At 41.1% G+C, this 26,232-nt stretch overlaps 1 protein-coding gene across 3 annotated transcripts in view; it reads left to right on the forward strand.

The window, feature by feature from the left end:
- Window positions 1-1,112: 1,112 nt before the first annotated feature.
- Window positions 1,113-26,232, forward strand: part of cacna1ha (calcium channel, voltage-dependent, T type, alpha 1H subunit a) — a 56,483-nt gene continuing 31,363 nt past the window's right edge. For all 3 annotated transcript variants that reach the window (XM_085784644.1, XM_085784645.1, XM_085784646.1), the window contains exons 1-10: window positions 1,113-1,272; window positions 2,670-2,803; window positions 3,347-3,444; window positions 7,926-8,085; window positions 11,320-11,620; window positions 15,616-15,708; window positions 17,021-17,259; window positions 17,828-18,393; window positions 21,185-21,351; window positions 21,601-21,795. In XM_085784644.1, the coding sequence (XP_085640770.1) occupies window positions 1,180-1,272; window positions 2,670-2,803; window positions 3,347-3,444; window positions 7,926-8,085; window positions 11,320-11,620; window positions 15,616-15,708; window positions 17,021-17,259; window positions 17,828-18,393; window positions 21,185-21,351; window positions 21,601-21,795 (2,046 nt within the window). In that variant the 5' untranslated portion in view covers window positions 1,113-1,179. The remainder of the gene's footprint in view (window positions 1,273-2,669; window positions 2,804-3,346; window positions 3,445-7,925; window positions 8,086-11,319; window positions 11,621-15,615; window positions 15,709-17,020; window positions 17,260-17,827; window positions 18,394-21,184; window positions 21,352-21,600; window positions 21,796-26,232) is intronic.

Below are 26,232 nucleotides of genomic sequence, written 5' to 3' on the forward strand. Positions count from 1 at the left end.
TTTATAGAAACATACAGTCATTTTAAGTTACTTTGAATTTTAAAACAGTCTTGTCTTTTGGGGGTTCTACAGTATTTACCTGTTTAGCTGGTGACCCCCTGTGATGATTCTGTAGCTCATTTAGTTGGATGACACTGTTAAACCACTGATGTTCAAAATGAGGATCAGCATCACAGGATTGTAGCTGTTCCCTGTGTGTCCACTCACTGACCGACACAGGTGGTTCCCCTTCTGCAACAACACCGTGCGACAGACACGTGGACAGGCCCATTTGGACCGTGCTGCCTCAGCGTGTAGCTCGCACCTGCTTGTGTCTGCACTGGATGCACCTGTGGTTCACACTCCACAGGTGGTGGTGGTGGAGAGAAAAAAACAACCTCCAGTCTCCAGCCATACCGATGAGGATGTCACATTAACTCATTGAGTGCCAGCCCTTTTTATCAGTGCCCTGTGCCAGCGTTTCGGGGCATTTTGAGTAATATTTCAAGACCCACAGAATATTTTGTACTATGACTCTGAAAACACCAAATAGCTCAAAGGAAAGAGGAGACTCTATATTTAATTAGGGAAAAAACATTTGTTTGTACCTTGTTCGATTCTTGATTTATCTTAAGTTGAAAGAGCCTTGTTGCACCAAAAAGACCACTTTTTTTCTAGAAAGCTGAGAAAAATGCATTTTTGTGAAAGTCTCTCAAGAAAAACAGTGATTTATCCGTTTTAATTTTGGCTTCAAAAACATGTAAGACATCTGAAAATTTCATTTCACATGCTTTTTCATTGTACAATAAAACAAAAAAAAAACAACTAAAATACAACAAGTAGGAGTCCAAGACAAGTAGAGTGATGCTTGCTCTCCTACTTCTCCTGCAGTTGCTGCCCCCTGACCCTCGCCCCCCTTTACCAGCCGCAGAAAACTGCGTTTGACGTATATATATGTCAATGGCACTCAAGCGTTGGATTGTGATTGACATATATGTCAATGACACTCAATGAGTTAAGATGGTTTAAAAAGGAGACTGGATTAAATAGTGATATGCAGTGTCTATTTGGATTTTCTCACTTGCTTTTCTTCCTTTGTGTTAAGAAAATCTTCTTTCTGTATTGTTGATCATTTCAAATCACATCCCATCATGGGTTTTGGCCTTAACCTTCTCTTGCACGTGGTTCGAGCATGTGTCCATGCTGGTGATCCTGCTCAACTGTGTGACTCTGGGGATGTTCCAGCCCTGTGAAGATGTCACCTGCCAGTCGGAGTGGTGCCGCATCCTGCAGGTTAGTGTGACCTCTCCCCTTTGCACCTGAACTCTTCTATCTTGTGGTTGTCTCCACACACGTACGTCACCACTTGGTGTCTGGTTTCACTGTAATCTTATCTTCAAGCAGCACACCACAAAATGTGTACAATTATGTTGTTATCATCTTAGAAATATTTCTAAAATCTGAGCATTTTCAACATTTAAAGGCCATTTTACACTGTCTTTTTAGTTGTGTCACCCAAAAATCCATTGATCGTCCTCTGCTGCCAGGCACATGATCGCCTCTCTACACTGGATCTGACTATGTTTTAGTATAGATTTTAACTTTTTTATTGATTACTTTCAAAGCTCTCCATGTATGGCATCTGTCCTGGTTGCATTTCTTTTTTTCTTTTTTTTAAGTATATTTTTTGGCCTTTTTGCCTTTATTTGATAGCACAGTGAGATAGACAGGAATGGGGGAGGCAGAGAGAGGGGGAATGACATGCAGGAAATGTCTGCCCGACGCGGGATTCGAACCAGGGACCCCTGCGTTGAGGACTGTAGCTTCTACATGGGGCGGCCGCTCTAACCACTGCGCCACGCACCGCCTGGTTGCATTTCTGACCTCTTAGTTTCCAATATACAACTACACAACTTGAGATCCTCGCGCCAAGGTCTTATGTCTGTCCTAGAGCCCTGGCTGAAAATGAAAGGGATTTTACAGTTGGGTCCCAAAGCCCTGGAGTCCCTTCTAAAAAATATACTTTTATCCCAGAGCTTTTCCTGGTTTGACTTTCCATTTTATTTCTCTCAACATGGCTCACTGGTTTTTATGGTTGTGATTGTTTGAATTGTATCTGTCCCCTTTGCTTTGAAATGCATAGATTGTATTGATTGTACTGTATTTCTGCTTATTATGATTCATTTTATAATAATGTACTTACTGATTATGAGTCAAAGTTTTGTTTGTACCAGGAACTGCTTCTGAATTCAATTTTTAGGTTGATGTGAGGAGTCCAGAAAAGCAGGTGGTTAATAAATGTTGATGAAAATTAGATTGATTTTCTTTTTCTTATCTCATTATATCAACATCATTATGCTTCAATGTGCTCTTACCGTTGAGCAATGTTGATTCTTGGCACAGTGAGATGTGCTCATTAAATACAGACGTTCTTTTTGCCATAGTAGATGTCTAATTAATTGAGACACAGCCATAACCGTGCTAAGCCAGAGCTATTCCCCGCTGGGATGGAACCAGCTAATGGAGACAAGAACTCTGATTCAAGAGCTCTTTTTCACTGTACTGATATGGAAACTCATCAAGGTCAAGAATGTGACCTTTTCCTTTTGGCAAGAAGTCGATTTCCTGTTGTTATTGTTGTTGTCAGTATCAAACATTAATTCCAACTGCACGTTTGTTTGTATAACCAGGTATTGGACGACTGTATCTTTGCTTTCTTCGCTGTGGAAATGATCATCAAAATGGTGGCCCTGGGAATTTTTGGCCCCAACTGTTACCTTGGGGACAAGTGGAACCAGCTTGACTTCGTCATTGTCATGGCAGGGTTCGTATCCCACAGTGTTTTATGGGCTCATCACCACAAATTGCTCAGTTCTCTCTGTCATCTGCAGCTTGATAATAGCAACATTTAATTTCTCTGTTACCCCGATGTTGAACATGAAGTAAACAAGCACAGAGGCAATCAACACACAATGTCAGTATATTTATATAATTGTACTATGTTTTCTATTTCTCAAGCCTCATCACACACCAATTGTGTCTTTAGTGGCATCGCCAACAGAACTTTTACCTGTAGAAAGAAAACAGGCAACAGAAATCTTTTGTTCTAAGTTGGAAACAAGCAAAAAGAGGAAGTCGGTTAACCTTTACTCCTGAGTTGATATATATAACACAACATTTAGCTGAGTAGCCTCAACATATGCTGCAAATGTTAGAGGCATAGTTATAAATTTTATGTTCTCAGTTTTCTTGTCTTTGGTTCTTTGTGTAGTGTGTGTGTGTGTGTGTTCTGTTTTGTTGACATAAATCACAGTACAATAATTAAACTTCCCTCTGCCTCTCTCTCTCTGACTGAAACTGTCTTCAGGGTGATGGAGTATTCTCTGGACGGCCATAACGCCAGTCTGTCTGCCATCCGTACCGTCAGAGTGCTCAGACCACTGCGAGCCATCAACAGAGTTCCAAGTAAGTTCATATTTTACAGTGTTTTTTTCTTTTCTTGTTTGATATACCTTTGGAGATTGTCCCAGAGCTCTACCTTTCCTGACTGATGGTGAGCACATGAAAAACCCACTTTACCTGTCTCTGTGATTATTTGCTCTTTTGCCTGTGCCCCAGAATCCTGACAGTTTTACACTTTAGCAGCTGGTGACTGAGCAGCACCTGAGATGTGACTGCAGTTAACTCAGTAAGATGGAGGCTTTTTGCATTTACTTTGAACTGTCTTTCATGAGCAACTATGAATATTCATCTGCTGCACAGTAAACAGTCTTTCATATCCCATCACTGTCTTACTACAACAGAGGATTATGCAAAGGTGTTTTAATATGAACTTGATATAATATTCTATTATTATTATTATTATTATTATTATTATTATTATTATTATTAAAAGTGTTCTGTTCTACAGAAAGTTATGCACTTCTCACGTAAAATTCTACAAGTCTCTGCAAGTTTTAAAATGACTCTAGCCACTTGTTATCCAGAAGTCTGTGTGGCAGCCTGAACCTGTTTGCTGGTATGTTTTATTTTGATATCTGTATTCGCACCACTTAACGGTAAGTTGACCAATGATCCGGGACTTCATGTTTGCTTTAATCTCACTTCCAGCGGTCGCACCGTGCCAGCATAGAGTGAGAACTCGCACATAGTTTGTCATTTTCCTAAAAGCTCTGTGACACAAGTGGCCATGAATCTACAGCTAAAGAGGATCACTAGACACTGGTGTCATAACAATGTACCAGATTATTAACCAGCATACATTAGGCAAGCAGCCAAGCTGTTTTTCAGACTCTGTCTGCCAGCAGCGGGAGCCATTTTATTCAATACAACTCTGTGACAGAGGTGGTTTTAAACATTTATTTTACTAAACTGTTTTAGTCTGATGTGAAGCTGATAGTGGTTAACCTCGTTTTATTGTTAATGAAACGATTGAAGTCTCTTCTTACATTAGAGAACCTATGAGAGGTTATTGGCACATATGAGTACTTGACTAAGTAGCCTATATGTTGTCAGGGTTATAGACATCTGGTTGCTGTCTGGCTGCAGTTAAAAGACTGTGTGTGTGTGTGTGTGTGTGTGTGTGTGTGTGTGTGTGTGTGTGTGTGTGTGTGTGTGTGTGTGTGTGTGTGTAGGTGTGTGTGTGTGTGTGTGTGTGCTTGAATAATGACCCCACTTCCCCAGAATATACCAGTTTTTAGCATGTGACACAGGTTGACCTGAGAGTCTCCCACATAGAGGATGACGTTATGTGTTGTGTGTGTGTGTGTGTGTTTGTGTGTGTGTGGTGGGGTGTGTATGCCTTAGGCGCTGCAGATAACCCAAACACAATCATAAAGCATGGCAGGTTGTCTGTTTCTCTCAAGCTATCATCACAAACACTCTCACACACAGGCACCACTAAAAGTCTATCTCTGTGAGAACCAGGGGGGAAAAAGGAAGAGAAAAAAAGAAAAGAAAATTTAACATTAACATTAACCTTAACCTTGTTGCTAAGCTAACAGCAGCCTTGAGAAACAATGTTTACAGCCACGGAGAAGATGAAGTGAAACATTTATTATTGTAACAAGTTTTCAGTCACTCCCTGAAGGGTCTGACACAGGGAGGTGGACGGAGACAAGCCGGAGGGAGAGAATTGCAATGAGGGTGACAATGAAAGAGGTATTACAGTACTTGGGGCTGGAAACTCAAGGTCAGTGTAGACACAGACAGACACCAACACTCCCTGAAGCCCACACACATGATAATCACAGGTACACACAACTAGAGAGACCTGTGGGATGGTTAGAACCAGTTTACTTTCTCCATTTTTCCCTCTCTTTTTGTCCTTTTGTTTACTTTTTTTTTACTTATCAGAGATCGAGTGTTCAAGGGTGCAAGCAAGCCAGGCTAATAGCCAGGCTTAAGTTTTTCTCTCTCTACTTAATGTCTCTGTCACACACCATCACCCTGTCCTGCCTGTTTGTCTTTCTGCCTAAGTGGAAGGGAAATATCTACCGTTGAACAGATGTTAAATGTGTTATTGTGCTGTATCTTAGATACAGTGAGCAGCGCTCTCTGTTTATTTCATGTTTACAAAGCTACAGTACTTCATGCAGGGGGTTCTGCAAACCCTCTGCCAACTGACACCGCATTCGCACGTGTGAACCGGCACGCACGGCACGGCTATGTATGATGTCACAATTCTTTTTAGCAGCACAAGGAGCTGGAGAGTAGATACTGTATTTTACCTGCCCGACAGCTTCACTGTGGACGACCTGGTAATTTACTTTATCTGTGTGCTGCAGCCACAGGTTCTTTGGCCACAGAGACATGGGTAATTACTCCGATATCTAATCTAAGAATCTGTGTTGTGGTTTTATCACAGGTTCATAGTTGAAACCCTCAGTCTGTAAATCCTGCTGCTTCTCGAAACGGCTCGACAAAGCAAACCCATTTTGATTCTGCTCTTTTTATTTCTTCTCAACAAAATAACAAGTCTCGTATCTTAGCAGCTAAAATAATATTTATCCTGTGTCAGTATGAGACATTGTGACCTGTGGAATCTTGGTTCCCTTGGTTTTCCTTTTTAAATGTTTTCAGTGGGCACCGTTACCCTGGGAGTAAATATGGTGTCAGTCTTTGTATTTTTGTCGTCTTTTTTTGTATTGTTCCAATCGGTGAAAGTCAGTGTATGGTTTCTGAAAAAAACAACAACATTATTCTGCGCTGGAGATGTCAGTGCTGTGAAATGTTTGTGTTTGCTCAGTAGATTTCTCTGCACACAGATGCATCCATAGTAAGGCATCTGTGTGTGTTTGCATAATGTATGTTTCCACGTGCTGGAATCACGCAGCATCTGAGCCTCTATAGTGCATCTCTGGGGTATGCACACAGATGTACTCTTCTCTAGCTTTATGATGAGAATTGAATACCATTTATATGAGTTTCAGGTTTACCCCATTTTACTGCTGTGTACAGTGCATCCTCTCTTGAGTGAAGAAGATAATAGTCAGTTGGCAGATATAAAGAAGCAGGTGTGTAACCTGTCACATTAAGAAAATCATAGGTGATCAATTACTCTACTGAACTATCCATGATTTTATAGTGCAACTTTGACCATTCCAGCTATTTCCATTCCTCTTCAAGTCTTGACTCTTGATCTGCAGCTGAACTGTGAATAATCCAGTCACTAAGGGAGGATCGATATGATAAGAGTAGACTACTTCTTAACTTTTCTGTCCAACGGATGTTGCGAAGAATAAAGCAAAAAAAAAAAAAGTCATCCCAGTGGATTTGATGCTGAAGCATGAAGTGTAGAAAATATGTCCCAGACAAAATCTTTGCAGCTAATGGGCGCACAAAGACGCACACATGGATTAACAAAACAAAAAGACACACACTGATGAGTCATTCCCTCTGAGCGGGAACAGTTAGTGCTCCAACATCAGGATCCTTTTCTACATTTGTGAACAAGAGGAGCCTTTCAGATCTTCATATTTTGTTTTCAGTGTTGACTAAATTTGAAATTGCAAGTCAATAATTATACATAGCGTTATTATATGTAATAATGCTGCTTTAAACATGTCATTTCATGAAGCCATTAACAACACATTTAGACTAAGTAACAGATTGCAATGTTCTGTCAAGATGAATAACTGCAGCTTTTATTAATTCAAAGAACAAGACAGTCAAGAATTTACATTATTGATTTCTATGTTTACTTATGTGCCTAAATAATTTATCATTTTCCACACAACTGAGTGAGAGTTCTTTACTGGAAAATAATATACAGTATTTAGCTTCTGACACAAAAATGAATAGGATCACTGGTGAGGTTATAGCGCGAATGTGACCCCTAAAATAAACCATTATGTCACCAATCATGAAACAATGGGGGGTTCAGACTTTTCTCCTGCAATGAAACAGCGCAAACTCTCTGGAGATGTTGGCGACTCAATGTTGGCGACTCGAGGAGAGCCTCGAAAAAAAACGCGGCACTGCCATGGAACGATATTACTGTACTGCGAGCGTGGTCAGTGCGACAGGGCTGTGATATATGTGAAAGGGGACAGAACACATTGTGAGGACCTCAGGGACTGGATCCCTGCTTCTGCTGACGCTGAGCCCATCTGACAGCTGGAGATAGATGCTGAACGCATGTGGTTAGATAATACTAGCCACGGGAAAGCTGCAAGTTCAACTCCCAGAGGATGAAATCATGTCAAACTGTCACTTTCACTATATTGTTAAGTGTATTGGCTGTGGGCATGAAGTTGTTAGTTCTAAGCTCACAAGATCAATAGAGGTTATCAGGGTGTATGGTCACCAAAGGGCTAGAAGAATCTCATGCCGTATCTATCATTTATGTCAAATTCAAACATGCATTTGCTCGCTCACGTGGTACAGTACAGTAGCACATGTCGAAATGATAACTGATGATTACATCTTTGTGTCCTGCTCCATAGGTATGAGGATCTTGGTGACACTGCTGTTGGACACCCTGCCCATGTTAGGAAATGTCCTCCTCCTCTGCTTCTTCGTCTTTTTCATCTTCGGCATCGTGGGAGTCCAGCTGTGGGCGGGGCTTCTGCGCAACCGCTGCTTCCTGGGAGAGGATATCAGAGCGTAAGGAATTTGGTTCTGTGATATACCATATTTTGCATTTCCTCATTTCCTGCGGTGGCTGGAGGTTGAGAGCAAATGGCTCGCAGGAAATTGCCTCTTCAAGATCTCAGTCAAATCCAGATTAGATTTGTGGGAAGAAGCAATTTTCTGATCACTGACAAATATAAACTCTATTAAACTGCCAAAGTCCACCAAAACTCTGCTTTGTAAGTGCCGTCCTCCACTTACATTCACATGATGACCGACTGTCCTTCCAGCGAGCACGTATGAAATCTTCCAACATGCCTCACTCATTTAATTCAAACAACGATCTTTCTTCTGGACTCTGACCCCTTTCCTTCTCTCCTTTCCTTTACGTCTTCCTTCTCCTCCTCCTCTCTGCTGCCTTCTTTTGCACTCTCTTTCATCATGTTGGAGCCTGTGCTGAGTTGTCTCAGGCAGTAAGCGTCAGCTGTTCCCCGTAGCTACAGTGCTGAAACTGTAACTTGTATGCAAACAGAGTCCTTTGGATGTATGTTGGATGTATGGACTCACAGATGTAGAGGAAAATGCAGATGCATAATGAGATGAGGATGTAATAATATCTCTGATAATACATTTTCCTGTAGTTCAGGAAAATCAAGAGGGAGTCATAAAATCTGTGTTCTTTGCAGATTTGTATTAGCTTTAAAATCATATGAAATAAAGCCTGAACATCATGAACAAAATTAATAATACTCCAGAAAAGTCCTGCCAGAGTAAAAAAAGATTGAATTAGCACCCAGGGTAATTGAAAAGAATAATATAACAACCCGGGAAATTGCTATAAACCGAAAGAAACACTTCAGACTTTGTGGAAGGATGTGATAAAATCCCCAAATCAATTTCATACTTATCCTGCTCAGGCCAGACCGTATAAAAAGGACAGACTGCTGAGACTGACCTGGAACGGAGAGAAATCTTAACAAGATACAAGCTCTGTCAACCTGAGATAGCAGCGAGTAGAAAAGGTTTGGCGCAGACAGACCTGTTGCCTGGAGAGGACAGCCTGTGTTCACACCTTCTAAAGAGACCTGGAGAGAAAGCTGTGGCTCCCTCCACACCGCACATGTTGTGAAAAATATTAGAAAAACCTATTTCCACAGGTTTGTCTTAGATCTTCTAGTGATGAAAGAGAGAGAGAGAGAGATGTGAAGACAATCATTCGCTCATAAATAAGGCAAACAAACCGTAATACAGACAGAGAAAAGATCAGAGTCATCAGTTTAGCTAAGGGGAGTGAAATTATACAAGAGACAAAGAGGAAAGAAAGCCACTTCAAGGTCCATAACCTCATGAAGCCAGAGATGTCACATTGAAATCTTTAAATCGTTCAACTATTTTCTTCTTTTTTCTTTTTTTTTTGATGTAATGGTACAAATTGTACTAGTGCTAATATGGCTGAATCCGTTCTGTGTGTAAGAGAGAAAGAGACAAAGACAGAAAGAGAACAGCGGCTTAATATTTCATAGCTCAGGCTGCTGTGTTGAACTCCTCCGGTACATTATGAATCTTGACTGTCTGATGAAGCTAATACACATGAATGCCTATAACCGTGCATTAGGTCTTAGTTAATTTTAGAAATCGCAAAGAAAACTAATATTCTCTACATGGCTGATCATATACGTCAGAGAGTTTGTTTTTTTCCCCCTGTAGCTAGCCTCTCAGATACTCCCCATTATATGCCTATTTAACTGTGCTACTGTGTGTTAGAGTGCTGTTGCTGCTTCTGGATATCATTTTACAAGATCCATCTCCAGAATACTACAAGTGCCTGGAGAGAAGCAACATAAATTTCTCTACCGGCAACAAGCAGGATTATGTGACCAGTTCAAATGGGCAAGATATGGATGCACATACTGTAGGATGCACTTTTCTTTTCTTTTTTTCTTTTTTTACAAAGATCAGCCCATTTCAGGAAGGCAGCAGTGAGATTGAAGAGTCTGGATGTAAATTTAAGGGTAAATAAAACCCAGAGCTTACAGGGAAAAAAGCAGGAATGGCTGTAACAGCAGTAGGATTAAAGCAGCAGACACTCACCAAGCGTTAGACCCTTTACTAAACCGGTCCCTCTGCAACTGTACTTGAAGAGCAAATGTCACTCTGCAGAAAGGCACTCACTGTGGTGGAGGGCTCTCCACTATAAGTGGGAGAATATAAATAAGCAGGTAAACTGTAGGGAGCATTAGCCACTGTCTACCATAAGTGGCAAACAGCTGTCACCATGGCTACTGCCTGATGGCTTGTTCACTGATCTCTTGACTTATGTGCTGTTTTCCTTAACGAGTATGATGAAATAGATGGTATGTTCACCATTTAATTGAAGCAAGACTGACTTGTGTTACGAAGTGATGGTTTCCTTTTTGCTATATTCTACTTTCTCCTTCAGAGATTCATACACAAATACACATTGAAAAGAGAGTATAAATAGATATTTTATATTATTATATTCTTCCGTTTTGGGTTAGAGCAGCTGTGACTCAGACTCCAGTCAGAGATGAATGTTCAAAAATCGTGACTCAACTTTCCAAGAATTTCCATCAACAACTTGGACTTGGACAGGGACTCATGGACTTTATGGTGTGATGGCTCATTATTGTGGTTTTGTATTTCTCTGTGATATAGAACAGTATATTAACAGAAGGAACATTATCTATCACAGTGTTTGTGCATCATCTGCACATAACTGGGATCTGTTTTCTGTGTTACATACAAAAAACTAATTTTGACTCTTAAAATGCTTTAACTTTTATCTACATGTTACTATGGCATTCAGATTCCCAGATTCCTTTATTAATTTGTCCATACATCTCAGTTGTGTATGAATAATGCCAAGACTCTTCTTGGGGACTCAGACCAGAACCTGAAGGACAAGAATTGGTGACTCAATGACACTGTAGGATGAGGAGCTGGTGACCAAAATGAGACTAATCCAAACTCTGAAGTTCCTGTACTCTATAATTTATTGATGAAAACTATCAACTAGGCAGTTTTCAACAAAACAAAGGATTAAATTAAAAGGATTAGATGTTAGGGATTTCTTTCTAGGGATTATAAAACACATAAGATACTGCTCAAGATCCTGCAAAGCTGCATTTTGGGCTACAATTAAAACCAAAGAAAATGAGTCATACATAAGAAATGTCTTATAGTAATGAATTGTGATGCCACAGTTGTGTTTTACACTTCTGATCTTGTTCTTTTTTCTCTCTTTAGAATCTACAACTTGTCCATAAGTTCTTACTACATGTCCGAGGAAGGCGAAGACAGCCCGTTTATCTGCTCGGCCCCCCGCGAGAATGGGATGCTGCGCTGCCACAGTGTGCCGCCATACAGCGAGGGCGGGGCGGAGTGTTCACTGGCTGCTGGGTTAGCCCCTTTGGTGGGAGGGGCCAGCGTCAATGGCTGTGTTAACTGGAACCAGTACTATAATGTGTGTCGCCCAGGGAACCTCAACCCTCACAAGGGAGCTGTCAACTTTGACAACATCGGCTACGCCTGGATAGCCATATTCCAGGTGAGCATAAAATACAAGTTTGTAAATGGAAGTTAAAGCACAGAACGCTGGGGGTGAACATTTCTTGTCCCACTTTTCAGTTAGCCAGCTTATATCCCAAGTCAGCCTGTCAGAAATTACTTAAGCCGTCAAAGGACATGTACTGTATCCTTACCTGAAAGCCTCTTCCTCTCCACACGCTGGCTCTGAGAATATGTTTTCCTTTTCCCTCTGTTGCTGATCCCAGCTCCCCATGAGACCGTGACAGGATTTTTTCCTATCACAGTCTTTGTGCTCATACTGTCTGCACTGTTGTGATATGAATTCCAGGCCTTCTAATAGATCTGTCCAGGACCCACTGATAGATCTGTCTCTGTGTGTAATGGGCTTTGACTTGCACAACATGACTTTCTCAAAGAGCTGTACCGAGTCTTACCTACAAATTACCCCAGAAATACTACACACACACACGCACACGCACACACACACACAAACAGACATACTAATTCCTGTTCTCAAAACTTTTCTGTGTGTGTGTGTGTGTGTGTGTGTGTGTGTGTGTGTGTGTGTGTGTGTGTGGAGGGTCTCAGCTCACAGTCAGTGGCTTTAAATATTTGAGTTGTCCTTTCTTTGTTTCTGTTGAGATGGGTTAGAAAGCATCATGTTGAGGCATGGATGAGATAAATATTCAAGTCATGTATGCATAAAATGAGATTTAATTTCATGTTAAATTTAATTTCTGACTCAGTTTACTATTTTATGATTCTGTTGTAGCTGCCAGTGTGGTAGAGGCAAAAGTTGCATTTCAGACACATGTGTAACACGATGAGCTCAGATCAGAAGTTTGTTTACATGCTTAGAAAAGGAGAGCTAGCATTTTCAGAGTGTTGTTTGAATATGCTGCAAGTGATAATATTTGGTTACATTTTCAAAAATCATAAGATCAAATGTTATTGCATTTTAATTATTTAATCTAATGACAGTATTGTATAGTATACATTATTTGTTGACATGAAAACAGTAGAAGATGATACAGAATAAGAAGAGGAATGGCGATTCAGACACAGAGAGATAGAAGGAATGTTAGATGTTAAATGAGGTGCTCGGCTTGTTATCCCAGTCTACAGCTTTACTCCCTCAGTATCTGTAAATATAAAGAACATGAATTATACATTTCAATGCAGGCTTTTGAAAACATTTCAGCCCTGGGCTCCAAATTGATTTAATTCAGGGTTACCCTGGGACTGCTGCCGAGTACAAGCTGTTAACGTGTCATGTTGGGTACCCAATACAACCAAGCCTGTGGCTTAATTGGGTCCCAACTAGCATTTGGCAATACACTAAATACACTTTGGCAGCTTCCCTTCTTGATTCCTTTGTTGACCTTAGAGGTACAGTATCTCTAGCACTGGTCTTTGGAGAGAGCCAAAGGAGTCTGGCATATCCAGGTTTGTTTAGGGTCAGGGTTTATGTTTTAGACCCTGTATTTCAAAACATTCTCTTGGACTTACCTTAATAAGGTGTTTGAGTCCTTTTAGCATTCACTTCATTTGATATTTTATTGTTTGTCATTTTTTTCTTGACTTCAGGGCAAAATTTCATTATGTGAGTCAGTGACAAATGTTTTGTTTAAATAAATGAAAATAAATGAATAAATGTTTTAAAAGCATGCATTAAATTTTGAATTCATGTTGGTTTTATGTCATTTGAGATGACATTTGAACCTTTTTAACAAAAGTAAGACAGAATGTCCCAGAAAATGTCAAATGGTGTAACCACAAAAGAATGTTAAATAATAAATATTTTATCCACTAGAGTGGATTTAAAGCCCCTACAAGGAACTTTTAACTGGGTATGGAAAAGTCTCTCGTTTCTGCTGATGTCTCTGTGTGACCTACAACAGCAAATGAGGACATCGGCGCTAAGATTTTTTAAATTTTTTAAATATATTTTTAGGGGCTTTTTTGCCTTCAATGGACAAGACAGTTCAGAGAGAGACATGAAATGGGAGGCAGAGAAGGGGGGGTAGACACGTATGATAGGGCCGCTCGACACGGGACTCGAACCAGGGCCACCCGCACCGAGGACAACCTCAACACATGGGGCGGGTGCTCCACCAACCGAGTCAAACACCGCCCCGATCGGCGCGAAGATTAGCTATAAATATTAGCCATTAGCTAGTGAAACCGGGAGGCAGTGGTCGGGTCGGTCCATGGATGAAACGATTTACGGCACTCATATAATCAGATTTAGTTACACCACTTGACATTGGGGTGCATCACATCATTGACCCATGTACTGCAAGTGACAGCGACTGATTTTTCAGAAGGATGTGAATTATCACTCAAACCCAGTCCTAACATATGGTTTAAACTCAGAGTGACAAAATGATTAAAAAAAGATGAGAGGAGAAGAAAAGAGAAAGGGACGTCACGTGAAGAGGTAGAGAGATAAGGAATGAGAACAGGCATCTAAAGGGTTAACAGGCCGGTGTTTCTATCAGCCTCCTGGTTAATGACTACTGACCTCCCACACACACAGACACACGTGTTCTCTGGCAGACGGTCCTTTAGTGTTCAAGAACAATGTGTTGGCTGAGTGACTCACCGTTGACACCTGAGAGCGTGCTCTCTGCTCCACACGCATGTCATTAGCATGAATTACAAGACCGAACGCTCCCATAGCTTCCTCTGATCTTCAGGGTGGGTCTGGAGCAGAGGATGAGGGTGAGCCTCGTGGTCAGAGAGTGATTTGTTCAGCTTATCGCCTCCGTCTCTGTTCTTAAATCACCAATGTCAACAGGGACTCTCTTCCTTTTCTTCACGATCATGTCATTGACAGTTTTACACACACATCAAGACTGACAGTCACGTTTACTCAACAGCTCACAGTCCTTCATGAACGGTTCTTTCTATTCTTTTAATTAAAAGAAAAAACATTTATTGCAAGTCCTTATTTATTGTATAGAATGAGTGTGTGTTTGTGTGATATGTTTGTTTTGATTGTTGTTTGACTAGAATGAATATATGCACGTTTAGAGGTGTGTTTGTATTAATCTAGTAGTGGATATTTCAGTGAAGAAGGGATTAGATTAGTCATCTCTTGGTCTGAGGGTGCACATGTGAGTGTGTGTGTGATATGAATGTGTGGTGTTTCTTTATGGTGTATTTGTGTGTGATTCTTTATCTACACACAGGTATGTATGCATGCGTTGGCAGGTGGGTTTTTGTTTAGTGTGTGTATATATCGGTATGTACTCATGCCATTGTTGTGTGTGTGTGTGTGTGTGTGTGTGTGTGTGTGCTCTGACTGTCTGTGCTGTCCGAGGTGTAGATGTTGAGGTGTGAGCGTATTATTGGTTTGAGCTGAGCTGAGCCACCGCTTTCATGTCTCAGCATCTGAACTGCTCATTAGCATTGTGGCTACATGAAAGAGCCGCGTCAGTCCCCTGGCAGGCGCACACACACACACACACACATTGGTCTTGCCACAGTTTCGAGGACCTCATGCATTACTGTAACTTGCCCCTTATCTTTAACCATCACAAGCGAACACCTAACTGTAGCCAAATCCATAACCTAAAATTAATTTGAACCCCAAAAAACCAAGTCCCAGCCATCAAACAGCCCTTTGAAGTTGCAAGGACTGGCCAAACTGTCCTTGCAATGCTAACATGTCCTCACAATGTTGGCTTCAATCCACGCAGCCACAGAAAGAGATGTGCACAGTGCACACACACAGAAAAACATATACTTACTACTAACTACTAAAAGGCTGGAGGGACACTACAAACTTTCTTCAGAGAAACAGTCATTAAAGAGCTGAAATGTCGTCCATTTGGCTGCTGTGTGCTTTGAATACTCTGTGAGCACAATTCAGTGCATGATTTGGGTGGCTTTGTCCCATGTTTTTTTTTTCTTTTTTTTTTGGGAGAAATAGCAAGCAACTTTGTTCTCTACTTCATTCAAGTCACTAATATTTTGTCTCTCTTTGTGTCTTTTTGCTTCTACCACCAGGTCATCACCCTAGAAGGATGGGTAGATATCATGTACTATGTCATGGATGCGCACTCCTTCTACAATTTTATATATTTTATACTGCTCATTATTGTAAGTACCACCTTGAGTTGACCTTTTCTGATATTTTAGTGTGTTTCTCAAAATAGCGGGAAAAAAACAATCTTTAGAGAATTCACATTAGATGTTGGAGTGGTTCCTAAATCTGTGCCAGATCCACGTGGACCAGCACGGTCCAAGCAAAAATCATTCCAGCATTTAATGAGCCCAAACCCAGCTCAGTTCAGTCTCTGGTGTAATCCTGACTTGCTGTCATTTTCTAAAACAACTTGGCTTTTTATTGGAGCAACAACTAACTGTAAATTTCACTCATGAATTAAAGGTGAAATTGGTTCAGAATTTTTAGTCATGTATGTGATTATACTTTAAATACTCACTTTGTAAACATAGCACACTCAGTACACTTTACAAGACTCGATTGATTAAAACTAGTCAGGATTTACCAAGACAACTTCTCAACCCAGTTGTGCACGAACCACTCATTTCTACAATCCTTTTCCTCTTCATACAGCTCTACAAAATTTGCAATATTTTGGTCTGAATACTCAAAAAAATGTTCATGTGTATGATGTGTTGTCATTTTTGTGTATTTGTACTTTAGAAAACCCAGAATAAGCCTGCTGAAATTAAGCACTAAGTTGTGCTTAGAGCTGAACTCCCTTCTGTCGGACCTTGTAGATGTCTTATCCTGTACAATTTCACTCTTATCGTGCTGTTGTGTGGGTTTACAAAGATCCCAGCTTAGGCTGTATTCTACTATTCTGTATGAGCTCCCTGCCCGCCTGTCGTTTGATGTAAAAGTGCTTATTATGCATTCAGAGGCAGAGAGGGAGGGAAAAAAAAGTGGGGAAAGTGAAGAGGGGGTGAGAAAGAGAAATGGCTGGAGGAGGGAAATGATGAACACAATGGTTCGTATAGAAACTGAGCTAGACAGGAATGAGGATATATGACAATGTCAGAGAGAGAAATCCTTTACAAAGATGGAGAGCGTGCTTGTCTAATCTCGTCTTGCGCTTTCAGTAACGCAGTGATAAGATGTTAGGTAGACGTTTCATGATACAGCAGATGAGATGGATGTTTCTAGCTTCCTGTTAAGGCAATTTCATCAGAGCATACAGTATTTCAAAACTCATAATTCTCTAAGTGAGTTTGATGACCTCAGTATCTGGTCAAACAGGCTGCATCTTCTTAATAGATAAATGATCATAACACAGCCTCTTATTACACTTTCAACACCTTGAAGTGAGTTGTTCCTTAAATAAATGGATTCACTGATGATGTTGCTACAGTGTTGATTTTCAGTTTCAGTTTTATCACATGAGCTGTTCTTTCCTCCCTCCACCAGGTGGGCTCTTTCTTCATGATCAACTTGTGCCTCGTGGTCATCGCCACCCAGTTCTCCGAGACAAAGCAAAGGGAGAACGCCCTGATGAGGGAGCAGCGTGCACGCTACATGTCCAACGACTCCACGCTGGCCAGCTACAGCGAACCGGGCTCGTGCTACGAGGAGATGCTGCGCTACATCAGCCACCTGTACCGCAAGTTTACACGCAGGCTGCAGAGGATATACTCTGGATGGCACAGGTTAGACACTAAAACCAAGGCGAATCACTTCTGCACTCAAAACAAGCTGAATGCGAAAGCTTCAATTCAAATTCAAATCAGTGTAGAGAGTAGTAGTTTGTCTCTCTTCCAATTTACATCATCGTTCAATAATTTTCAGGGTCATTCAAAAACAATTCAGAAATTGGCAGCACCCTCTTAATGTCTGCACCCCGCTGCCGTTGACATTACCAACTAGACCCATTTCACGCATGCTCATTGATTTTCTGTAATATTATGAAAATATCAAGAGAGGTTTCCCTTTATTGAAATAATAATCAAACATTTTCCCCTGGCTAAATTAATCATGGCTTTGCCCAGCAGTTCAGTCTTTGCAAGTCCTCTTGTGTCTGTTTGCAACACTTTATGGGTCATGTGGGGCAAGTAAAACGTGTTTTATTATGAGCATTTAATTTAGCCGGCTTTGGTAACTGTGTATCTCACGGAACTGTCTTGCGTAAATTATTTATAGAGATGCATTCAGATGTAAACGCTCAAAAACACAGAGCTGGAAGTAACAGCATGTTCATGTCTCGTCTATTCTGCCCAGTAAACGGCGTAAAAAGGTGAATCCTAATGGCACCGGCGGAGGCAGTAATGGTGGCGGTAATGGACACGGCCACGGCTCCAGCCGCGGCTGCGGAGCCTCGGGCCCAAACAGCGCATTGTGGCTGAGGCCCATCCACAACCTCCTGCAGCACCATCAGCACCAGCACTGTCGCCTCAGCAACGGGGGGCAGCACAGCATCAGCGCGGGAACCTCCGAGCACATGGACAGAGAGAGCGGTACCGGGGGAGGCGAGGAGCTCGAGATGAGGTCGCTTCCCGCGCGGAGAGGAAGCACGAACGGAAATAACGGCGACGGCAATGGTGGCGGCGGAGGCGGTGGCAACCCATCTGTTGTAACCCAAGGCATGGGGGCGTTGCTCGGGCGGCTGAATGGGGGGATGAACTATCCCACCATCCTGCCGTCTTTTGTGTGCAGCTACAGCAGTAAGACGCCACCACCTCACTCCCAGCAGTGCCGGCCCAGTCCTGAGCAGCACCCGCCAAACCACCCGGCGTCCGAGCACACGGAGACGTTGAATAAGCTCTACCAGCTCATGGGACAGCACAGTAAGACGACATACACATTGTACACATCTGTAATGTCATGGATCAACTTGAAAATATTTGAACGAGGCCCATGTCTGCTTGTAGTAGAATCATTTTAAATAATTTCCTTTTTTTTTTCAGGGTTTCTCTGTACTTTAATTTTCCCTCTGATTCTGAACTAGCTGCTCCACATTACCCTTGGGCTCCATTACATTTTTTGTTATCACTCTCACTTTTGTCTCCTGGTTTCATCTACATTTCTTCCTTCAAGTACCTCATCATGTCCTCTTCCTGATTTTGACCTGAGGTAGCCTGTGGCAACGTCTGCTGTGGCTGCGTGTGTGCGTTTGTCTCAAGCAGCACTTAGAGAGCCCTGACAGGAAATCCATGTCTCAAGTGTTACAATCATTAGCGCAGAGAGGTGGATAAACGGGAGGATTGAAGGGAATCAACATGGCGTGTGGGGAGTAGCAGTGGGAGGAGAAGTAGCCAGTGGAAAGCAAGATAAACAAAACACAGGTAAGAAAGGTAGAAGAGAGGCATAATGTATGAAAGATTCAAAGGAGAGGCTAAGAGAGGGAGACAGAGAGAAAAATAAATTAGATCAATAGTGAGAAAAAACTGAGAGAGCGGAGGGAGAGGAAGGCAAAAAGGAAGGTTAGCTCCGGGTACAGCATGAGGCAGAGAGAGAAAATGACAGAACAGGCACAGAGGAGACAACATGAACCAGTGTTTGTTGCAAAGGAAAATGAAAAAGCAGCAGCATTATAATAGACCTGTCTGTTCCGTCCCTTGTTCTTCAATTTTCTGGTGTTTTATTTGAGGTTTTGATGTTCATGAGAAGGTACATCTGGGGTTTGAAGTTCCAAAAACATGTACAAATAGTTTTACATCTCTTCTCTCATGCTTCTCTCTCGAGCTTGAGCCAGAACAAGATGTTTTTTGTTGGATTTTTTTCTCCTCTGATTGGCTGACTCTTTGTAAGACACGGATTTAAACATAATACTGCAGCATAATAAAACTCAGTCAGCATTGAAATCAGCCCAAATAAACCAAAGCCACTGCTCTCTTATATTAGTGTTTTTAATTAAAGTTAAAACAAAAAAAATAGTTGACCGATTAGTCCAGGTGAGCCATGTTAGAGGAGTGGCTGAGGACTGTGACTGTATCGTTGTGATGTCACAAAAGTTCAGAAAGTTTTGAAGCTTCTTTTACAGTTCTCAATATGGGCTGTGCAAATTCCCATGTGTTTTGATACTTTCAGTATTTACATAGAACTTAGTCCTGGTTAACAATAAAAAAAAAAGACAACTCACTTATATAGGACTTTTAATCGGGGTGAGACAACAGCAGCACACACACTCATACACAGACACTGATGTGTGTAAAAGATGACAAGATTTAGATTGACTCTCATCAACCGTGATTCAATTTGCGGCTGATTGAAAGTTTAAATGTATGCAAGGGAATGTCGTCTCCAGGCGCTGTCAGTCATTTTTGGATTTGTCCTCCAAATGTTTGCTTTTAGCTCTGTCAGATAAGTCGGCCCTAGCTAAATCTCGTAACGTAATCAAAGAGTTTGATTCCCGTTTGTTTGAATAGCCTCCTCAGAAAGCTTTCCCAGTGGTCTGAGGAATATTTTTCGAATTGGCGACTCTCAAATCTAATTGTAGCATAGATCTAATCGTATCTAACCTAATGTAATATAACATAATGTGGGGCTGGGTTGAATTTGACTGACCTTTATGCCAGACAAATCTTTTTTGCTAAAAGCATTTGTGAGCATGCAAACGAGCTGTGAAAAGTTGGAATCAAAATGCTTAGATCAACAGAGAGATTTATTCACAAAATAAAAGGCAATGAAACATAATTTCTTTAAACTGTCTAAAGTTTGTAGTATCGTATAGTTCTATAGTTCTAGGTATTATATAATGATGTAAACAGCGTGATGTCCTGTTTGAAGCTGCTTTTTGTGGAGCTGATGTTTCCAGGAGTCATGTTTTGCCTCTGTCTGTGTTCAGCTGTGCTCTGCAGTTCCTCCATAGTGATTTTAAGAGGATGTAGTCAGAGAACAGAGGGTGAGAGGAGTCAGCCAGGATCTCGTGGTGTGGGCGAGCTCACAGCACTCGCTGCAGAAACTTGTTTTGGCTCTGTACTGAAATAGGACATCCCCTCAGCACTGCATGTAAAATTTCACTGACATTATATTCCTCCAGCTTCATCATTAAACCATGGCGTCTCACTCATGTATTCCTCTTCCTCTCTTGTCCTGTTGTGCTCTGTTTTTTGTAACTGTTTTAAAATATAAAGTCTTTCCTTTGACACAAGTCAGAGAAACCACTAAAGCCAACATAGTCCAGATGAGAGAAGAGAAAAGTCGCCTTCAGTTATGCTGCACTCACAGAAATGAATTTAATGAGCAGCAGTGAGTGTTTTGCAGTGAATGATTTTCAGATTGTTGCCTCTCAGTACAAACAGCACGGTCTGCCCTACCTCAGTGCTAACGCTAGCTATGTAGCTCTAGCTATGTGGCAACAAAATGTACAATTATGTCTTTTAATATGATTCTGTTTGTAAACATTATAACCTAGTTTCAGATATAATTACTGCAAATACTGCATTTTAAAATGTGCACCGTTGGCTTGGATCCAGTGTAAACAGTGTTTGATCACAAAGCTGTATTTACACACAGTGACACATTGGTCCCGCTCAATAAAGCCAAACCATCACCATGACAAAAACATCACATGGACAGTACTAAGAACAATCCCTCTGCCATAGCTGATCATCTCCACTCATTTGCCCCCTTCAGGTCGCCAGAGGCTCCTGTACCAGCTGGCGGGCGTGGTGCCCAGCCCTCTGCTCCTGGAGCTGCTGAGCTGCCCTCTCTGTGCCCGCAGCCTGGAGACCTTAGAGCTGGAGCTGGGAGACCTGGAGGGAGGAAGAGGAGAGGTAGACGGACTGCACGACTTTCCCCAGGTCAGAATGCAAGCTGGTGCAGTGATAAGCAGTGATGATGAAGGTAGTGGAGGTAGTGGCTTAAATTAATGGTGGAATTAATGATGGAGGCCAAATTTCAGCATGTAGGTTTAGTGTGATTAGTATGATGATTTAAATCTAGTTGTTTAGCTGTTTGAAGGACTACTGCTCAACAAAACAATATTTATCCAACACATCACTAAATCAACATTTTCACCTTGGTTGCTTCTCTTTGAATGACTCATCCAGGGGGGGGATCTGAGAGGTAGAAGAGGTCGGTGCAGGCAGCGGGGGGTCGTGGAGTACAAAAACGGAGTGGTTCGGGCCTGGGTTAACTTCAGAGAAAAACTGAAGAGGATCGTGGAAAGTAAATACTTCAACCGAGGGATCATGATCGCTATCCTCGTCAACACTCTCAGCATGGGGATTGAGTACCACGAGCAGGTAAGAATACATACATACATATGTGCAGTGTGGGGTGAATGAAAGTTCTAAGCAGTAAAGATGAATGATAAGACTGACCTTAATGTCAAAATAAGCAGTTTGATGAGTGTTGATTGTCAGAAATAGTAATTGTGTGTGAAAATGGCATTTATCTCTGAGAGTCTAAATGAGAGGAAATGAGGGTATATTGGGGTGGAGGAGGCGGGGTAGACAGGGGTGGGAGACTGAAGGAAGGAATAGGAGGAATGGCAAAGTATTTCTTTCCCTTTTTTCTCACACACTCACACACAAATAGTCATCTAGGCACTGTCACACACTCCCCGGGATTAGGTTTCCAGTTTACCCTGTGTGGCCAACATCTGGGACGTATCGGCCTAATAATACCGCTTCCCAGTCCCCTGCTCTGCCGTCTCACACACTGACAAAATCTTGTGCGGTTGCACAGTCGCATTCATTTGAGGAGTTTTTACACCGAAGTCAATATATTTTATATGCACATGCACACACACAACCTTTTTCACTTCAAACCAGGAAAGCAGATGGATAAAGCCCCAAAAAGAAGATTCTTGTGCCTCCACTCAGTCCATCCCCTCCCCTCCTCTCCCCATCTCTATTTGCCTGCCTCTCCTCTAATACCCTCTCCAGAGGATATGTGTGTGTATGTGTGTGTGTGTGTGTGTGTGTGTATTTCTATCTTTGTGGTATAAACATAAGGAGTGACTGGGAGAGCCATGGCCTTATTGGGCCAATAACACACACACACACACACACACACACACACAGTCTTATGTAAGTTGTTCCTCCCCTCAGTACTCATCATCCCTCTTCTGTGACACCTAGCCAAACTTTATGAGACTATGAGTGTACATGTGTGTGAAGAGGTGAATGAATGTAGGAGGTATAGTGTAGACTGTGCGAGTGTGCAGAGGGAAAAAGAGGGAGATGATTGATGCTTGTTTTGGCTACGCTGATTTGGCTTACACTGATTCCAGATTGAAAATAGATGGTTGTTATCGAGTCTGCATGAAAGTAAAAGCCCACATGTGAAATGATTTATGTAAATTGATTCAAACCACATTGTCTGGCCACTTACATTTGATATTAAACTGCCTTTAACCTCACACTCTTCAGGACGTTGCAATTAAAGTTACATAAAGAGCATCACTAATTGGCCTTGACAACATAATAACATGACTCTGGGCCATGACATGCAACTAGACGTTGTTAGTTGATATGCAGATATTTTAATAATGTCTGACATAAGTCCAACTTGATCAATCATAAATAACAGGACAAGTTGTAAATCCTTAGACATGCCTGAAAAACTACTCAGATTTACCAGATAACCTAAAACAAAGAAATGCAAAATGTAGGCAAACACTACTGTAATTGTAGTAATGTATTATTTATGTTTAGTTGGGAGATCCAACAGGCAGCTTTTGTTTGTACTTACTTAACACTCACTCTACAGTATCTGTGTGTGCCAAACAGACTCAAGAAGAAAGGTTCCAAGTTTCTTTGTTCGAAGTCTGGCAGATTTACAATAGAATATTGCTCGGTACATATTGATCTTAATACCATACAGTAGTTAAGCATGTGTGAGTTTGATGCTATTTTGTTGAAGGTGGAAGTATCATACCCCTAATTTTGTTCAAAATATGTAGAAATTAAATATTTTACTCTGTCATCTAATTTTCGTGTCACTTACGTTTCATGGATTGATGATTAACAATAATAATATAAATAATAATAGGCTCTATTTGTCATAGATCTCATCAAAAAATACTTACTTTAAATTCAAAGGATCTTACATACACTACATATACACTCACACAACACTTAAGTAACTAGAACCAGAATTGAAACATAAAACAATAAAAAGTAAGTAGATAGAATAATAAATAAGCACAATAAACCATACCTTAGTGAGGGAGCTGTTCCTAATATTTTACATACTGTATGAATTAGGTTTGACAACGAGTTAAAGAGCAGCACAAATTCCAGGCTTCAAAATGACCATTTAAATAAATCAACGTCCTCTCCAGCAGATTGAATGAAAACTGAATATTATAATCTCCATTAGAGGATGATTTATTGCTGTCTGGCTGTAATAATTTATTTGTATTAATTTAATCAGCATGTGTCATAGCAACCCTTTCTGGAGAACTGGAGAATTTGTATTTTTACCGAAGAACTTGACTTGAAACTTCAATTAGGTACGGCATGGATTTACTTTACCACGGAGTAACATGCAAGAAGATTAAGGAAGTCGTTGGCAAATGTATTTTTACTTCAGCAAGGAAAATATTTGGAAACATTACAGACTGTAACAACAGTCTGTAATGTTAGTTTAAGCCATTTTCTCAGTCATACATGGTCGTTAAAGGAAACAGAAAATATACAACGTTAGATGATGCATGCTGAAATATTATGTGACCATAACAGCAGTGGTGCATAAATGACTTGTTCTGCCTGCTCAGAATCCTAATATATCAGGCCTTGGCTGGGGAGCAAAAGTAAACAAAACGGTGCTGTCTCTCGCTGTCAACATAGTGCTCTGGGATGCTTTGGCTTCAAGTGACTGTGCATAGCGGTTTTACTGCTGTGAGAGGCCATTTCCAATTTGCAAAGCATGGGTCTCTGTCTAAAATATTCCCACACTTCACATGATCCTGCACAGGTTTTGTAGCTGCAGCTCTACAAGCTCTGAGTGGGCACGTTGTTCATAACTGATGATGTTAGTTACAGTACATGGATATATCACCTCAGCCTTAATGTGGTAGCTTCTTTTTTATGTTTATCGAGAATTGCTCATCCAAAAAAAACTTTAAAATCAATACTGCACAGCCTTGGGTCATATGTTCACAAAGTTTGATCCAGAACATTAAAGGACAGATAGATGTAGTAGGGAAGCCACACTCCACTATCTATTGTTTGATGCACTCTGTGCAAATATATGCTGAAATATACAATTTGATTAACATTATCACAGTGTCTTTCAGGATTTTTTTTTAGACCAGTGTCCTGCTTAACAACCAAGGTTGTTCTTTTCTCAGCTCTGCCAGAGAAGCGGTGGTGTGTGTGTGTGTGTGTGTGTGTGTGTGTGTGTGTGTGTGTGTGTGTGTGTGTGTGTGTGTGTGTGTGTGTTTATAAGTGACTGTGCAACTCTCTGTTGTACTTTGTTTCCTCATAGTCTTAAGGGCAAGGTCATATGCTGAGCTGTATTCACCTACACAAACAGGGCAGAGCAGAGTATTTAATTGATTGATCACCTGGCCTATCAAACTTGACGACGGTTCAGTAAAAGCTGTGTCTTAAAGCTCTAGTTTTTAATATTCATTGGAGACCAGAGCAGGGTACATAAAGTAATTGACCATATGGTTAAGAGCTGATTTTGGAACCACTTAGTTTCTGATGATCAAGGCAACCTAGACCTCCTCCTACAAATGTGGTGAGGTAGCAACTCGAAGGCACCTAATGTAGATCAGATATACATCTGATCTACATTAGGTGCCTATGTGATCTACATTGTGGAGCATTCCCGTTCATTTTGCCCATCCACATTCTCCCACATCTGAACAGAACCTGCCTCTGTAACCCTTATGCTATTTTAACCAGCCATGTCTGGCATACATGACATTAAATTGTCACATGTGCTCTTTTGTTTCTGTAGTGTGGAGGCAGTAGTCTAAAGAGGTCATGAAAATACCACTAGTCTAATGTTAACTTAGTACTATATATGGGTATTGTGTTCAAGACAGAATAGCTGGCTGAGTGCTCTTTTAAAGCTTCTTCGAAGTGCTCTAAAATTTTTATGTGCCGCCTGACTAGTCAGTGAAACAAACAACCAGGGCAGTAAATGGCTAGTATCTATAGTATACTGTAGTGTGTGTTCAGCCCTTTGTGTTTTCTTCTTTCTTTTCAACCCATGGCTTTATTTGCTGAACACCACAGTTTACACTTCAGTCCCCTGACATCACATCTGTGTCCTTTTTTTACACTCGCGCACGTGTATCTGCTTCATGACTGTCCCAGTTCATTCAGAAGCTCATCGGCTGAAAATAGTAAACATGCAGCCATGTTGTATGCTTTTGATTACTCAGCCTAGTTAATAAAATTTAAAAAAAAAATGTACATCATACTGTACGTGAGTAACTGCTGGTCTTAAAAGTGGACTGAAAGAAGTGTGCTCTTCAGAGGAAGGTCTGTGTCTGTGTGTTTCTCGAGTTTCTTGAGTTGGAGTGAGGTGGAATGTGCTTTGTAGTATGGCGCCCTCTATCAGTGATCATCATTAGGATCCTCAGCAGCCAGCATCAGTGTCCTGAGTGGGTTGGAAAAGTTGTGCTTTCAATCAGAATGGATAATTATAAAAGACTTTTATGCAGACTAAAGGAATTTTTAATATCATACTGTATGATCATACATATGGATGATTAC

The sequence above is a fragment of the Trachurus japonicus genome, chromosome 8 (genome assembly GCF_045865225.1).
Source record: "Trachurus japonicus isolate A0001 chromosome 8, Traja_1.0".
In the NCBI taxonomy this organism is placed as follows: Eukaryota; Metazoa; Chordata; class Actinopteri; order Carangiformes; family Carangidae; genus Trachurus; species Trachurus japonicus.